At 40.7% G+C, this 18490-nt stretch overlaps 1 protein-coding gene across 1 annotated transcript in view; it reads right to left on the bottom strand.

Moving 5' to 3' along the window:
* Window positions 1–18490, bottom strand: part of pard3bb (par-3 family cell polarity regulator beta b) — a 189416-nt gene that overhangs the window by 140320 nt on the left and 30606 nt on the right. Inside the window, exons 4-5 of the mRNA XM_053439841.1 lie at window positions 8075–8228; window positions 889–977 (exon numbers count right to left, since the gene is read on the bottom strand). Coding sequence (XP_053295816.1) covers window positions 889–977; window positions 8075–8228 — 243 coding nt within the window. The remainder of the gene's footprint in view (window positions 1–888; window positions 978–8074; window positions 8229–18490) is intronic.

Raw genomic sequence — 18490 nt, 5'->3', positions numbered from 1 at the left:
AGTGTACTAATTTATATTGATCATTTGCTCTTTGTCGAGCTTTCAGCAATGATGTGAAAATGAAGTTTGTCCCGGGAAGGCTGCTTGAAGAAAGGCCACGGGGTCATTAAAATCAAACTGTTTATCCCCTCGGGAGTCTTAATGTGCTCAGCATATTTGATGGAAATCTTCCAATTAGATTACAACAGCACGGAGGACTCAATGTCCAAGTGGATGCATCGTGCTGAATCAATATCTCACAGAACCTGATGAACCTACACAAGCACATGAGCTGACAGACGACTGTTGAGAAGGAATTATATGACAAAAACTGTTTGTCTTTCAGGCCAAACCTCTTTAAAAACGATATAATGAAAGCTAGCAAAAGTGCAATATGTGGGGACTTAATGAAATAATCCAATATCCATTTCTCAGGGGCTGGAAAGTGGGACCGATTGTGTTGTGATTGTGGGCATGATGATCACTGAGATAGGTTGAGAAGTAATTGTTCTTCTTCACTGGCTCAGTCAGTCTCTTTCCTACTTGTGCTTTCATCATCAATGCTCGTCTTCCAGAGATGGAGCAGTCTTTTCAGGTCAGTTTTTTTTTTTTTAAATCCACATTATTCCAAGCCACTACAAGTCAATCCAGTAAAATATGCATTATTCAACCACCCGAGTGTGATCTGACCTGCCCACTGCCTGATATGTGGTCTGGGTGCATATGGCTGTGTGATAGATGGAGATTACTTTATAGACTCAGGTCATAAAAGGACCTGAAACTTGCTATCCAACATGTTGTCACCACTTGGTTAAAGGTATTTGTGTGTCCATTAGGGTTGTGTGTTGTAATTACAACGTGTGTTTCAAACTGCTTGTGTCTTTACATTCAGTTGTGTTAGGGTCTTACCATCTCAGAGGTGTCTGCATTGTGGGAGGTCTCTGTCACCTGGGGGCTGAGGGCTGACTCACTGCTACTTCTCACCAGCAGGGGGGTGTCTGTAGAAAACACACACAAATTACACATGAAGATAGCATTCAGTTTTCTTTTTCCCAGGATTTGGGTGAATACCTAAAGAGCAATTGCAAGGTGATTCTGTGAACTCATCACATATCCATCAGTAGAAGACACACAGATCTACATCCACAACAAGATACAAACATGGATCTGGTCACATCACTCCCTGTCTTGCTTAAGGGACATTAACTTTTCTCACTGCATCATAACTTACGAGGTGCAGAAGCAAAGACACGAGTGTGTTTATACAACGCGCCTGCAGAGACTGAATAACAACAGAACGTGTTTAGAGTAGATGTTAATCTGTAAATCAACCACTTGTCCCCCAGTTCTTTGTTTATCGTAGGAATGTGTGTCAGGAATTTGGTGACAAACTATCAAACACAAAGACTTTTAGCTGCAGAAAAATGATTTGATACGTGACCCGAAACAGAGTTTATAAATAAACATTTTATAGAGGAAACGATATGCATTTATATTTACTTTTCACGTACAATGCTCTACATATTTATTTGTTCTAATTAGATTAGGGGTAAACTCTAGATTCCAAAGCCTAAAATAAAGTTTCATTAGAGTTTGATAAAAACAACTTAGCCATTTATTGATATCGAAAAAAACAGGGGAACATCTCTATGTCAAAATGTCTCAGTGTCAATACCTCTTATCAGACAGTTGATGAAACCAGAGACATGAGACAAAGATAAGAACAAAAAGAATTGCGAGAATAATGTCCACAGCTGTCCTGCTTATAAAGCTAAAGCAAGTCTCAATGATAGATGAGGGATGCGTGTGTAAACACACACACACACACACACACACACACACACACACACACACACACACACAACTGTCTTAAAACTGCTAATGCTATTTTGATGAAGTCACAGTTCAGCAAAAATCAGCTCTAATAATAATCTTTGTGATGACAAGATACAGACCTTAAGCTAATCACGCCACACTTCAGACACAAGATCGTGTGTGTGTCTTCGTGTGTGTCAAAGAAAGATGAGAAAACAAGACAGAGGAGAGATGAATATGTTTTTTGTTGTTGGGTTCACAAAATGAATTTTTCACCCCGTCACTGTTAATGTGTATGTGATATCAGTCTGAGTCACGTCAGAGTTTCAGACAAAAACAAGAGCAAACTTCCACTCGGTGTAATGAACTAATAGGTTGTTTAGATGAGAACAGTGCTCAGCATAAAATCATGGAAATAAACAGAAATAAAGAATGAACATATGTATATGTGACTTTATATTCATGTGTATTTTTCAAACAACCTGCATATTCCAGAGCAAAATTTAAAACAATGTAGTTGTAAATAGTGGGAACTCTACATTTAAAATGCTAATTATGACGAAGCAGAATTAGAAAAACAGATACCACAATTGGCCACATACACACTGTTTTAGATTTTGTTTTATTAAAATAAAAAGCAGGTATTTTATGACTGGTGGGGTAGTCAACTCAAATTCAGAGAGGCCCAAATCGAAAAGCTTTCCTCAAGCAAAGATCCAAAACATCATAAAGTCTAACTGTTGTTTAATTCAGTGCAATATATATTGAAACATTATATGTATTAGCATCTGTGTGTCCTCAACGACTATCAAATCAGAGAAACTATAATGAAATAATCTTTTACCATTTTCAATTACAAGCTGATATGCAATGCATGCAAAGTCTGTGTGTTTCCTGGGCTGCTAGAAAATATGTCCCAGTTAAAAAAGTGTGTAGTGTACTGAAGGATAATAGTCAAAGCTATAACAGACGATCGGAAAGAGAGCGTGAATCAAAAATATTAACCATGTCAAAATCCTTAAGGTTTCATACAAGACCGTAAATCAGGAAATCCTCCATATTCATCAGCACAGCCTGAGACATTTACATGTGTATGTTCATATCTGCTGATTACACGTCGCAGCAGCATCGTTATACAGCTCATTCCTGAATGTTGTTCTGCACTGCTCACTGTGTTCATTACATCTATAAGGGCTGTGAAAGGCAGAATGTGTGAGAAGTTAATGAATGATCCTTTCTCTTCATATCCCTTCGGTGAACACACTGGTGTCCATGCATCCAAACGGCCAATAAGTGGCTGATTTGCAGAACTCTGTGTGCATGTAGGTAACATATGATAGTGTCTCTTTCCTCTTCACATCTCATCAGCCCACTGCATAAAATCATCATTTAAGAGAAGCTGATGGATGAACATCACCGCACTATTGCCAACACTACTGCTGCTGATGCTTGGAGGGATAGAGAAATGGAGGGAAAAGTCAACACCGCAGAAAGCTATGCAAATAAAAACACATTTATAACTGGATGTATTATTATGATGTGTGTGGTGCACTCCCAGTCCACAAATCTACCATCCACTCCATTTCATAGGGCCCATCAATCCATATGTACATTAAGCACGTTGTCATGTTAGCCTCTATGGTTCCACTGGGGGATAAAATGGGAAAGGTGGTGGTAAGGGTGAGGGGAACTCTAAATGAGTGGACCTCTCAGAACACATGCCAAATGATATTTGTAGGGTCAAATATTGATCGTCACAAAATGGACCCTTGGTGCTCTTAAGTCTGGCGGGGGGATATGGATTACATCAAAGCCAATCAATTAATCTCTTTAAGGAAAGGCAATGAAGGGGGGGGGTAAATGGACAGAGGACAAAAGAAGCAAAGACAAGAGACAGAGGCCTGAGACAGACAAATAAATGAATAAAGGGAAAGGCTAGGTACTGACATACTGACATACTCACATAAGTGCCATTGTCTAACCATGTTACTATTCCGTCTATATGCCTGTAAACATTCTAAGATCAATTATATTTTACCATACAGGTCTTCTAAAATTCATCATCCATTATAGATCTCCTAGTAATTCTAGTGTCTGTATTGTCAAAAAATTTTAAAACATTACCATAACAAGATCCCAGTGCCTAAGATGACCTCTTCAAATGATTATTCAACAATAAGTCCAAAACACAAAGATATTTTAATTACAACATCATATTCAGTAAATCCTGAAACCAGAGAATTCACTGTTTTGCATGAAAAGTAAGAAAATAAGAAACAGTTTTAAATCAGTTAAATAAGTTTTCTGTTCTTCAACTAATCTAATAAATTGACAAATCATTTATAAGTGATTATTGAACAACAGCTGAACAATCAACAACTTGATTCATTGAGGACTGGTTATCATTCACACCAATGGGAATGACCTACCATTCATCCTACTGGTTATTATGTGTCCTTCCAAGTTACCAAGACATGTTCGCCACTTTGAATCTTGATCTTTGTTAGTTTCTTGAACTTTAGATTAGAGTCTAAAACATCACATAACTATGTTATATCTCCTACAACCTGATGAGTGAAGAATAACTTGTCAGTACAGAGACTGGGGGGAGACAATTGAAGACAAGATAAATCAAAGAGGCAATAAAAAAAAGAGAAAAGGGGGGAAAAAGTCTGTTAACAATAAATATGGAAGTTAGCAACATGACGGAAAAGAAAGAAAAGATGAGAAAAAAAACTATTTGGACGGACAAACTAGGATGGCAAGACAAGAGTTATAGAGAGAGAGACACATGGTTAGAGTGAGAGACACATTAAACAGTAAAAAGAGACCCGAGTCTGACCTTCCCATATTGACAGTGATGGTCTCCAGAGCTCAGTTACCTCTAATCTCCCATGACAGCCACACATTACTACTAATCTCTGCTGACAGGCGACCATACTAAAACAGACTAAACTTCCTGTCTTAACGGTGTCTGGATCATACAGCCAAGGCCCCTGCACCACTAAGAAAGGTCGCAAAAAACTGAAATGTCATATCTGTTATTATTGCCAGAGCTAAAGCTAGAAGTAAAGATTTGAACAAGGTTTCTCCTGTAATATTTACAGAAACGATTCAGACCCCTTCACCTTTATGCTAAAATACATATTTATGATAAATAAAGAATAAAAACATAATTCTAAAACGTTTTCCTTATGTATTAAAAAGGCAAAACATATTGAAGCAAGTATTCAGACTTCTTAACTCCGTACTTGAAGCATCTTTGGCAACGATTACAGCCTGAAATGTTTCCACATCTTGATCGGAGTCTGCCTGTTGTATATTCAACAACCAGCTCTTCCTAGAGCTGTTCACCTGGACACACTAAGCAATGATGACGCACTGGCTGACCTTGAGGGATCAGGACCACAGATTGGGCAAAGGGTTCTCCTTAATGCAGGACATTGTTCCTAAACTCACAGCTAAGACAATGCAGCAGTGGCTTAGTGACAACTGTTGAAATGTCCTGAAGTGGCCTCACCCAAAGCCCTGATTTGAACCCAACAAACATCTCTGCAGAGTAAATGGATTGTCTACTGTTCGTCCTCATCCAACCTGACAGAGCTTGAAAGGATCTGCAGAGAATAACAGAAGAAAAGCCCCAAATACAGGTGTACGAGAATTGAGGATGTAATCATTGCTAAATGTAGTCCAACTAAGTACTTGGTAAAGGGTCTAAATATTTTTATCAATGTGATATTTCAAGTTTTTTTTATTTAATGTGCAAATATCCTAAACTTATTTTTCACTGTCATCATGGGGTAGTGCGTGTCCATTGATGAAATATCTTTTTTTGTAATGAAATGATATTAAAAGAAGACTGCAACATAACAAGTAGTTAATAAAAATAGACTGGATCTGAATACTGTCTGAAAGCACTGCATGTCAATTTATATTTAATGCAATAGGACCCCAAATAAATGACTTTTCCTGCTTGTATGAAATTGTTCTTATGATTTTGGATTCAGCTTGGGCGTCCTCAGGCTCAATAAACTGCTTGACGTCCTTCAAGCTGAATAAGAAATTTCACTGGCATCATCAAACACAGCCAGGATGGAAAATAATGAAACTTTCTGATATAATGTAGTTTACAAAAGATGAAAGCGCTTTATCTCACTGCATTTGATATATTAGCGACATTTTGAAAAACAACCATGACAGATTATTTTTAAATGTCAATTGCCCGACAAGATAGATGATAGTGGGTCTGGAACTAAGCAGATATAGAATATAAAATTCAAAACTAAAGTAAGTGATTAGCTGAAAGCAGGAGACAACCAGAATGAATAGGTTTCTGGTAAGCGAAGGAACAGACATTCCATCCATCACATGCTTGGTTCATGAGGCAAAATTAAATTTGGACAAGTTAGTGTGACAGCTCCATGCGCTCTCACACTCACATCTGCAATACCTGCACTGACACGGAAAAAAAGACTGAGAGGAAGGGAGGGATGAAGAAAGCGAGAAAGACAAAGAGAAAGGCAAAGAGGGGGATAACGCAAAAAGGAAAGGTCATGCAGATAGGTCTGGTCCGAGTAACAGTATCCAGACACACACATCAGTTTTTTACTCCACAGTCTGACAGAATACATACACTTCCTGTCCTCTCTTTCTTCTACCTCTCCTCGTCTCCTTCGCTTTGACCCTTGTTTCAGTCTGCATCTCAGAGACAGCGCTGCCAATATTTTTGTTCTATCTTATTGTCTAATTTTCAGTGTCCTTAAAAAATAGCCATCACTACCTGACCTTTGTCTGCAATACAATTCAGCAAGGATCAAATGTACATCATTCTAATAATATAGTCTATAAAACTCACGATATATGGCTCTGAAAGTAGGAATAGACTGTATCGAATTAGACATGAATAAAACCTGTATAGAAATGTCAAGCATGTATTTAGCTATTTCTTACTTTCAGATTATCCATTGTAGTCATCTATCAATCACTCCCAAACGGTGACTTCAATCCTTCACTGACTTGGCCTGGCAGTCAGCCGCCCCGTCAAATCTGAGCCCCTATGAACCTGTTTCTTGTTAAACATCAGTCATGGCACTGACCCGTTTTTTGTACTGACCTACAGGTTACACCTAAAAAGTAAAAGGGTTCCCGGAGGATTTTTTTCTTTCCTTGTAAAGTTATTTGAAAGAGCAGTTATGCCACGTAAAAATAAACCTTGGCATCCATCAAAACGTCCCAGTCAATGTCAGCAGTGGGAGAACTTGTGAAAATACTAAGAGCATTTGGTCTCTGAGAGGCGGCAGGATCAGAGACAGAGCGGTTGTGACTGGTCATCCTGGTTTGTCTTCACAGGCATAATACCTTGTCAAAGACTTTGGACAAAATCCTGTGATGTGTTGACAAGCGTCAGATCGTAACTGATTCTAAGGTCATTGTTTTTTCCTACAGGCAGAGCACAGGGCTACTACTTTTAGTGAGTGGTTTATTAGGATCACCATACAAATACTGCTCAGCTCCTCCTTTTGCTCTTAAAACTGCCTCAGGTTTTTATGGCATGGATTCCACAACATGTTGGAAACTTTCCTGTGGGATTCTGCTCCATGTTGACATTGACTGGTGGAGGCTGCTGAAGTTCACTGAACTCACTGTCATGTTCATGAAACCAGCTTGACCGGCCGTCTTTGTGACATTGGGCATTATCATGCTGACAGTTGCCATTTAGAGATAAAAAAATGTGGTTGTAAAGGGATGTATAATACCAGGACAGGCTGTGGCATTCAAATAAAGATTGATTCTATCCATTTGTGTGCCTCAGCAGAAATGGAGGTTAATCAGACCAGGATAAATTTCCCCAGTCATCAAATGTTTAACTGAGCCTGTGACCATTGCAGCCTCAGATTTCTTTTCTTGGTAGCGGGTAATGGAATCATCATCTTCAGTTGTAGCACATCCTCTTCAAGTTCTGAGATGCTTTTTCTGCTCACCAGTTATTAGTTATCTGGGTTGTTGTAGCCTCTCTCTCACCTCAAACCTGTCTTTACCATTCTCCTCCGATCATGGCCTTTCTGTCCACAGACCTGCTGCTCACTGGAGGTTTTTATTAATTTGTCACACCATTCTGCTCAAACTTCTGAGGAGCCATGAAACACTCATGCCAGGACGTGGCTTTGTAGACCTCAGGACATGAAGATTTGATTGTTGGGGTCTGGACTTGAACAACAGAACATGCCCAGTGTCAAGACTGGAGCGGGCACCATACCAACATTAATGGATAATTACTCACTGGACTTGAGCACAGAAGAATTGACTTCTATCTCTCCTCCTGCGATTGGCTGGAAGGCCGAGAGCTCAGTCTGGTAGAGCTCAGGGCTGGGGGCTAGGCTTGTGTTGGCCACACCCCTCTGCTGGGCTTCCTGTTCCTCATACACCGCCATCAGCTAGAAAAAGAAAACACAAACACAATGCAGCTGGTCATTTTTCAATCCTCCTTTAACCTCTATTCCTTCCATTCATTATGAACACACTATTTGGGTTAGAGAGCAGAGCAGCAGGATCTCTGTTCAAAGCTTCTTATATAAGTCCACTCAGAGTCTCTCCAGGTTTTCTACTTACCATCCATTCTTGTTTGCTTTAGAGTCGCTGTGCAAATTGCTGCCCTTTACTTGCATTAAACATTTAAAGGTTGCATGAATGCATATAAAGTCAAGGGCAAGATGATAACAGAGGACACCAGATTCAGATCCACACGAAGCAGCACAACCAGGCACTGACATGTCATCTCGGATTAAGTAAAATAAACTAGCCATGACTTTGCAGTTATGAGCAGGTGTATGACTACAGTCCTTAAATGTACATCAATGTCCCTCTGGACATCTTCTTTATATTGTGTGTATAAACATTGCATTACCTTGTGGATGAGGACGCTATAGAGGACGTCCAAGGAGCCCAGCATTCCTGTTACAGAATGTGTGTGTCTACTGATCAACGACTGAATCCATTCGTGACTCTCCTCTGCATGTGTGCGACTCCCTACGAGCTCGAACTGTGTTATATAGTGGAATCCCTCCCTATTGAGTATAGCACTGAGTCTGCGTTTAACCTAACATGGCACGCGGCTTGTCAACACAGGGTTCTAGGGGCCTCCATGCAAAAGCTGAATAGACCTGTGTTTACATGTGTGTATGCATGTGTGATGTCTATAATGGTCAAGAGTACAGAAAGGGGACTTTACCAGTAAAGCCAGAGGCTTCCTGCTACACTGGAACCCGCAAGTGGGTAAAGCACTCTCTCATTTACAAATACACATACAGGCAACAAACAGCCACAAACCATTCGGACGTATTCACACTAATACATAGTTGGAAGTCATTGCAGTAGGGGAAAAAACAATTAAGCCGACCATAATGAAAATGCAACTCTAAAACAAAAAGCTATGTCAACAATCTAGACTGAAAGCTCAGTTGCTAGTCCAGTGGTGGTTTCACGATGAAAGCCAACCGGATAATTCAAGAGGATTTCCACTAGAAGCTTCTTGATTGGATTTCTGTGCAATTGGGAAAACGAAAACCATGAGAAAAGCTCCATTATGATACTGATACATTTAAACCAAAACAAAACAGGCAGACAATAAACTTAAGTTTGCGCCATACTAACCCTAACCCTACTAACACAGAGCTCATACACGTTGGACGCCTCATCGTAAACACTGCTCATTCACTTTGAATGTGGTGACTTCCTAAGTAGCAGGTCTGCGTTGAGTTTCACTTTCACGTCATGATGCTCACATAGCTTTTCATGTGGTAGCAGAGGCACCAGCCAATCAAAATCTGCTTTAACCAATACTCAAGCACAGGCTCAATCCAATCAAATAAAGCGGAGGCAGAGGCAGTTGGTGAACCTGGTTGTGGATTGTATTTCCCGTGTACTTCTCTTCAGCAATGCATTGACTGCAAGCATCAAGCATTAACATGAAACTGTGTGTGGATGTGTGCACTTTCTCTCCAGCATGACTTCGCCCCGGCAGGAAAGCAGAACAGTGTTGAGTTATACAACATCGCACCTTTCGCACCATCTTCCCATCTATACAGTATCTCACGAACTATTCAGCCAGACTGACACCTCTCAGTCTCTGACACATTCATGTTCTGTCACACTCCCCTCTTCCATCTGCCTAACACACATCTCTCTCATTGTCTTGCTCCATCTTTCCTTTAATAACAAATTTCAACTGACATTTTTGTTGCCCTTTCATTTTTACATTCTTGTGCATCATCCTCCTTTTCTCTTTCCTCCTCCCCAACCATCTCTTCTGGACCATTACCTCATGGACACACCTCTCAGTCACGCTCAAGCTTGTTGAATAAAATCTTAGTTTAGTCGTGTAACTACACATGTTCGAGAAAAACAGCTTACATCTTGATCCAGTTTCAATAAATCTGTCTTGAGATGTTACAGCGAGTCAGAACAAGACCAATATCTTCCGGATGAGCGCTCGCACACACACACACACACACACACACACACACACACGCGCGTGCATGCATGCACACACACAGGGGTGGAAGAGATTCTTAAAAAAGAACATCTGAAAGAGTGACAAGGAGAAAAACAGGTAGACAAATTCAACATAGCCTTACAGACTCTCTTAAAAAGCAGAGTTGGAAAGAAAGGAAAGACAGGAGGATGAGACAGGGGAGGACTTTGTCTCTGTTCTCTTCGACAGGGGACTCAAAGACCTGCCAACCAAAATGACAACGCAGCCCGAGCCTTAGAGAGGGAGAGAGAGGGGGAGAGAGAGGGGAGAGGAAGGTGAGACGGCACAGAGTGAAAGCACTGAGTGGAATGGCCATGGAGAATGTGAAAGACAGGAACCTAAAATGAAATATAATGGTAATAATGAGAGGGACTGAAAGATGCTCTGTATTCTAAAAACCTTTGTGATGTCAGGGAGTAAGACCAGACACATGAGATTGTGTCAAGTTTTAGTGCAATGATTTCCATTTTCAACAAAATGAAAACGTACATGGTGCCATTCCTGCTTCCATTCCTTCTGCTCCATTACCGCTTTCTTTCTTGTCTGAGGTCTAGAGATATATTATAGGCTTAAGAGATATTTCTATATTATAAAATTATGAGGCTTCATGTTTTCCAGCCTTTGAGTGGGAAGTTAATTGTTACTTTTCAAATGTGTGCCCTGCTACCAGTGCTTGTCTCCATCAAGCTATTACATGTACCATAGAATCTTCTCATCAGTTATCCTGTCATCAAACTTGACACTTGAGGATAAGGATGGAAGTAAACTTCAGTTTTTTTTCATCCATTTTTCCGTTTCTGCTTACTGTCAAAACACATTGTACTTTAATCATGTGGCTGACAATCTTGTGTAGAAAGGCCTTCATCAGCCTGTGAGTTGAATACTTGAGCTAGAAAAGGCCCCTTAGGAGAAAATAAGGCTTTGATTACTTAATTTGGGTTTAGGCAGATGAACTACACACAGGGCGACTACAGCACAAACGATATGAAAGTATAGTTTATTGTTGTTGTGATCCTGGGTGGGTTTACAGATTATGGACAGAGACTTGAATAAGAGAAGGAGGCATTGGGGTTGACCACAGCCATCAAAAATGGCATTTCACTTAGCACAAAATTAAATATAAATAAAATGTTAGTTTCCTGAGGACTATGCTCAAAATAGCTAAATGAACACATTATTTTCAGATAGACTAAGCAAGTCAAAATTCTTCAAGTGTGTGACATTGTGTGTACAGTGCTGTTCTCTCCATCTTTTCTGTGCTTTCCGGTCAATACAGGTTTCCTCAGGTTAACTAGAACAGGGGGATGTGAGGTATATAGGGTTACCCTAACCCTAGGGTTCCCTAACACTAACCCTAACCATTTATTACTACCATATCTTAACCTGAGAAAAATAAAAGCAGCCTTAAAATTGACTTACTAATGCTTTGTTGCACTGGGGCTCAAATTATAAGCTCAAAAGTATAAGTTAAAAAAAAGTCAGATAGAAAAAGTTAATTCTTAATAAGCATGAATCAATAGTGAGAAAAACACATAGCCATTTGCCTAAGATCCACTTCATCAGCTGAGATAATGTTAATATTGAATACTGAAGGGAGAAGCTGATTTAAAGATTATGATGATGATAAGCGTAAAATATTGTTGTAATGTGTTAAGGACCTACACACCCACACAGCTGTTTTCAGTCATCCTGGCTGATGAGACCTCTAAACAGGTTGCAGTTGGGTGGAGCTAATGGTCCAATGTGTTCCACCCACACAGGTGCTACAAAGCTGACAGGAGACTGAGGGAGGGAGCTGCCTGAACATTCAGGCTACAGTCTTGGGAAACTGTCTGATGAGATACTGTAAATAAAAACCACCTGTATGGACGGACTTGTCTTTGTAAGCATCAACACAATTTACTAGAGAAACACATCAAAACGTTAAAAAGAAGATTAGCTAACTCGCAGCTATTATAATATAAAGTCTAACAGCAAAAATCTGGCCTTGATTTTATAAGGGCAAAGAAGTCATGAGGCTATTAAAATATAAATGTGTTATATGTAGGGGTATTTCAGTGAGCTGCAATGTGCACTTTCCAGCATCTTTTAAAGTGTGTGTGCCAGTGTAGCACCAGGGATGAAAAAATGCAGAGTTGGCTCCTACCCTTTTATTCAAATTAAAAGAGCACATGAATTTGAGATACGTAGATTAATAGCAGTTCAGGATTGAAGTGCCTAACATGGCTACAGTGGACACCCTCTCTGTCCCTCTCACACACACTATATTACCATTTTTTCACATCAAAACCCTTTTTAATCAAGTCGATTAGGGCCTAATTGATTAGCATGGTGTCGATCAATAAAATGCTAGAGTCAGCCAAATGCTTGAGCATATACACAGCTCACAGACAGAGCACACAAAACAATCTGTAAATATGCTTCAGCTATCTGTACACTGCTGAACTTTGATTTTCCCTCAGAACCACTTACCGTAAAAAAGAAAAATCTATGATGTCCCATTCTGTGTGTTTGTGTGTGTGTGTGTGTGTGTGTGTGTGTGTGTGTGTGTGTGTGTGTGTGTGTGTGTGTTTGACATATTGTGCAGTCAGCAAAATGCTGAGCAATGACCACTCAATCACCAGAGCCTGAACAGCAAATTGAACGGTTGAGGCGGCCACACATGATGGCACTTGTCCATCACGTTTGGTCATTTCAACCATTCAATTAGGTCGACATGGTCTGTGTAAAGATATGATGCACAGCACAATTGCTTCATAGGTTACATCCAAATTGCAGTATCGTAACCCTTTACTACTGAGCAGTGATTAAAGCCTCAACTCTTCTTGGGAATGACTTAACAAGCTTTTCAAACCTGGGTTTGGGGATTATCTGTTTTTCCTTCTCTGCAGATGCTCTCGATCTCTCTCAGGATCGATGGGAACCATAGGTGGAAGACCATTTTCAGGTCCCTTGGGGGATGTTTGATTGGGTTCAAGACATTCACAGAGTTGTCCATGAGCCACTACTCTTAAGTCTTGGCTGGGGTCACCAAGGTCAGATGAACATCATTCAGCTTTCCCTCATCCCTGACCAATCTCCCAGTCCGTGCCACCACCATGCTGTAGGATCTGGTAGGTGAGGAGCTGTGCCAGGTTTCCTCTACACATGATGCTTAAAGAGGCCAAACAGCTCAGTCTTGTTTCATCGGACCAGATAATCTGCTTTCTCAAAGTATTAGAGTCTTTTAGTTGCTTCCATGTGTCTGTCACTGAAGAGACTCATCCATCTGGCCACTCTGCCATAAAGCCCAAATCTGTGGAATGCTGCAGTGATGGTTGTCTCCTGGAAGTTTCTCCCACTCATGGATTGCTGGATCTCAGCCAGAGTGACCATCAGCTCTGCTGCCAAGGCCCTTCTCCCCCAGTTGCTTACTTTGGCTGAGTGACCAGCTCTAAGAAGAGTCATGGTTGTGCCAAACTTCTTAAAATTAAGAATTATGGAGACCGCTGTGCTCAAAATATTTTGTAGCGTTCCCCAAATCTGTGATGCAACACAATCCCGTCTCTGAGCTCTGCAGGCAGATCCTTCAACCTCTTGGCTAGGTATTTTGATCTGTTATGTATTGCCAGCTGTGAGACCTTATATACAGTGTGTGTGTGCGCCTTCGCAAATCATCTCCAATCGATTGACGTAACCACATGTGGACACCAATCAAGGTGTTGAAACATCTCAACAATTATCAAGAGAAATGGGAGCCACATGAGCCAAATTTCAACTGTCATGGAACATGGTCAGAATTTAACAGAGTAAAGAAAATCAAATCAATAATACCGCCCCATTGCAACCCCTATTAACACACAGAGCAATAATAACACAAATAATAATTACAAGAACTGAGAAACGGAGGAAAGACTAATACATAGCATATAACTTTGCAATGAAAACCCCAAATGTGGGAAAAACAAAAATTGAGGTTAAAGGAGATGAGATAAAACCAGAAAAAAGGTAGTGAATTAAAAGGAAAAGAAAGATAAAAAGATAAAAATATTGAACCGTAAATGTGTGGAAATGAGAAAAATCCGACAATGCAGGGTAGTAAAAGGAAACGACAGCAGCAAACCAAAAACAATAAAAGGATAAACAAATATAACAGTGTAAAATGTATAAATAAATAGGCCAATGAATAAATACAATTCAAGTAAAAGTCAGACTAAAAAGGTTTGCCTTTAAAAACGGAGACTGTTCCAGAGACATAATACAAAGATGCCTCACTGGGGATTTTGTCCTCACTTTGAGTTTAATTAAAGGGTCTCTACCAGACGAGCGGAGGCTTCTAGAGGGTTCATAGGGTAAAAGCATATCTGATGTATAGGGAGAGCCATAAAGAGCTTCATAAGCCGTAGATAAAAATGATTTTAAAATCAATTCTGAGGTAGACTGGTAGCTTGGTGTAGAGAGTGCTCTCTCTCTCTCCAGTTTCTGTCAACACAGCTGAGTTTTAAAACAGATCTAAGTGAGATGTATATTTCTTGGGGAGACTAGAAAGCGGAGCATTACAAAAGCATACCGGGGATAAAAGTGTCTCTGTATTGGTTTGAGAGAAACGGTCACACTGGGGTCACATTCTTCAGATGAGAAGATTCTTGGTAATATTTCACATTTGAAACATTTGCATAAAGTTCAAAAATGTGAAAAGGGTGAAAGGGGCTGAATAGTTTATGAATATATAGTGTTTACACACACACACACACACACACACACACACACACACAGACACACACACACAGTGACAGTGGATAGACTGACAGCACCACCTAGCCCTACACAACAGAAACTGCATCCTAAGTGCATCCTGAAGCCACTGGAACACACCCACCAACCCTCACCCTCCCACTCCGAGCCACCGCTGTCTGTTAATGTGTCATCCATTTGATCTTATCTTAAACACAAGAACGGTTCTCCGACTATGAGAAGTAAAAAGAGAGGAAGGCAAAGTGCAGCTGCTTTACTGCCCCGTCTCTCTCACTTCCAATGTGGAACATCACATGGAAAGCACTGTCTCCATACCTTGTGATGGATGCTCACCCAGTTCTTTTCAAATCATGTTTTTGAACTAAGCTGCTGCACTTAACGAGCCCAGTCAGCCGCCTGCTGCCAGAATGTCGTCATCCCCCTCTTTGCCCTTTTGATGTAATACCAAAGACATTTTTATGTCTCATGACATAATTTTGATGCTCTTTGTGCTGCGTACATAAAAGAAGTCAGTGCTGTGCCACTAATGTGGCAAGATAAGGTCAGTGCAGTGGGCACACCGGCTCCATGTGGCGCTTCGCATTGACAGGTAATTCTTTAAAAGTCTTCAAAAGACGACCATAAAAATAAATTGTGCAGATAACAAAAGAGAATTTGAATGAACCCCGAGGCAGGTCAGCTCTCTTATGCTAGGCTATGTACAGGCTGGTCTTTTCATCTTCATCAGCAGCTATTCCTGCTTAGCACTGTTTTCCCCTCTGGCTTCCTCTTTCCTTTACCATTCTGCCTCCTCTCATTTACTTTGCCTCCTCTTGCTTCATTTACACTCCTGCTCTTGTTCTCCCCGTTTTCTGCCTTGGCTTTTTCTCCTGTAATCTTCTCCACAGCTTCTCTCTCTTCTGTCCACCTCTTCCTGCTGAGCTCTAGTGGTTCCCTATAAATCATCTGATGTAAATCATCATGTTCCGGCACTTTTCTCTATCGGCTACACCTGCAATGCAACAAAGAGCTTATCGATCAACACATGAATCTGATACACCCGTGTTCACTCTCTCCACCTCAATGCTCTTTATCTCACCATTTCATTCTTTCAAGTTTTTTCCTCTCTTTCTCTCGTTTTAATTATTTTGTAATGTCTACATTTCTTATAGACAGAGAGTGTTGGAGAGAACGAGTCTCAGATTTATGTACAGATTAAAAAACACATTTAGCAGAGAGGGATGAATAGACTGTGTACCGAAGCACTCACATAAACAACGCACAAAGGGACAGCAACAAAAAGAGTCACACACACATCGCTGACTATGACCTCTCCACTGAAATCGATCCATTGCCGCGGTAATCAATAAACAGGATGGCGTTGTCTCCGTATGGAGAATGGATGAATGAAATTCACCTGCTCAGCAGATCCAAGTTTGCGTGTGTGTGTGTGTGTGTGTGTGCATGTTTGTCTAGGTTTGTGTGTGCTAACCCCCTTATTGATCTCCAGTCACCTTGCCTCTCAATAGAGCATGAGGAATCCAGACGAAACAGACAGGAAGAAAAAGATGAATGGGCAACAGCTATTACATGAAAAATGAGGAGCACAGAGGGGTGTGGGGGGGGGGGGGCTGCAAACCTACAGTACAGGCTGTTAGACATAGACAGGAGACAGCAAGACAAAAAAGGATAAATAGAGATGCATAGGGTTGGGTACACAACTGGTACCTAGCAGACCGAATCACAAAGCAGATTCTGGTGCCTCATTTCAGTGCCTGAGCTCTGTACTGACATAGTTTCCCTGGTTGCAGGCAACATAAACATCACCACACGTCTCTAGTTACCATTAGACTTAAGTCTGGTGGCCAACACGACAATAAGATGCCTAAAGCTAAACGGTCGATGTATTCTGACACTGGGATTTGCCGGTACTGTTTTAAAAATATCTATGTAGCACCCACATCGGAAAAAAACCATACCCAACTCTAGAGATACATAGAGATGGAATTTAGAGATAGAAAAGGCACAAACAGTTTCCATCTATTCCGGCAGTACAGCTGTTCATTGACTTTGTAAAGTTCAGACTGACAGAATTTCAGTGACTGCAACACAGCCAAAATATAATGGCAACCTCTGTTTCCTCAGTCATGCAAATGGTCTGTGCACATGTCATAATTCAAATCTGCATGTGTGTGTTTGAATCCTCTATTCAGGCAAATATGCATTAATGCTTGTGCATGAGAAAGAATATCTGTGTGTGTGTGTGTGTGTGTGTGTGTTAACTATCTAACAACCGCATCCCTGAGGCTGTGGGTAGACCTTACTCGGCCATATGGAAGAGCATTATGGAGACACGTCGTAGCACAGATGGACACATTCTGTGCAGGCCTTATTCCCAATGATCCACCAGTAGAGGACTGAATGGCAGCACTCGTAAACTGAGAGAGCATATTAACCAGCGGAGGCTGCACAGGCTCCACACTCCAGAAGGAGAGTGAATTAGGGAATTGTGAATCAAATCAGTAATTCAAAGAGAATAAATAGCATTATTCACAAATTAAGAGTGGCTTTGTTAGATAAAGCACTTTACATAGAATGGAAGTTTACTGTGGGAGTGTTTGCAAATTTATACAATTCATGAGATTTAACTGGCATTCAAACAAGAGCCAGACCAATTTATTATTTTTACTCCCTATGATCTCAGTAGCGCCTCCCAACAATTCCCATAATGGTCAGTGTCTTCTACTGCTTCTGAAAGGTGACCCCCCCCCCCCCCGACCCCTCAGGTTCTGGAGCATCTTTGCAAACCCGACGATTCCAACACCCTCACACCCAATTAATGCTGTTACTGGTCCGCTGTGCAGAGGTGAGTGTGAATGGGTGAGTTCTCTTTTTCAATGTCTTCCCAAAGAGACTGTTTAAAATTTATGATCTCCCCTCGAACTACAACAGCCAGCATTTTACTCCATCTTTCGCTCCATCCATTCACAATAACTATAAAGACATTTAAATTCCAACATCGTCCGACAACACGTCTTTAGAACTAGTTCTGAGAGACAATAAACTAACCCTCAGTCTCCAGCTCTTACATCCACTAATAGCTCATTTATCCAGCCTTCCTTTCCTTCATCCTCTTCCTTCCCTTCCTACATCTTATCTCATTCAATTGGCTCTCCACATAACAATTGAAGTCTGAGTGGCTTCTGAAGTGGGATTTGCTGTCTGTCAGATGTGACTGATTAGCCACACACGCCCATAGACATCGTGCTGTCTGTCTCTGACATACAGATACACACTCAATGTGTTGATGGTCTGGAGTGGAGGATTAACATGTCAAAACACTTGGAATTAGTGACTGTCAGCTGACACTTCTTCACATGGATCAGTGCAGCATAAAGAATTAAAAGTAGACATCGTATCAAACCTTCCACTAGTACACATCTTCTTTTTCCT

Source organism: Pleuronectes platessa, chromosome 14 (assembly GCF_947347685.1).
Source record: "Pleuronectes platessa chromosome 14, fPlePla1.1, whole genome shotgun sequence".
NCBI lineage: Eukaryota > Metazoa > Chordata > Actinopteri > Pleuronectiformes > Pleuronectidae > Pleuronectes > Pleuronectes platessa.
The sequence above is the reverse complement of the archived record's forward strand: the minus strand, read 5'-3'. Positions and strand labels throughout refer to the sequence as shown.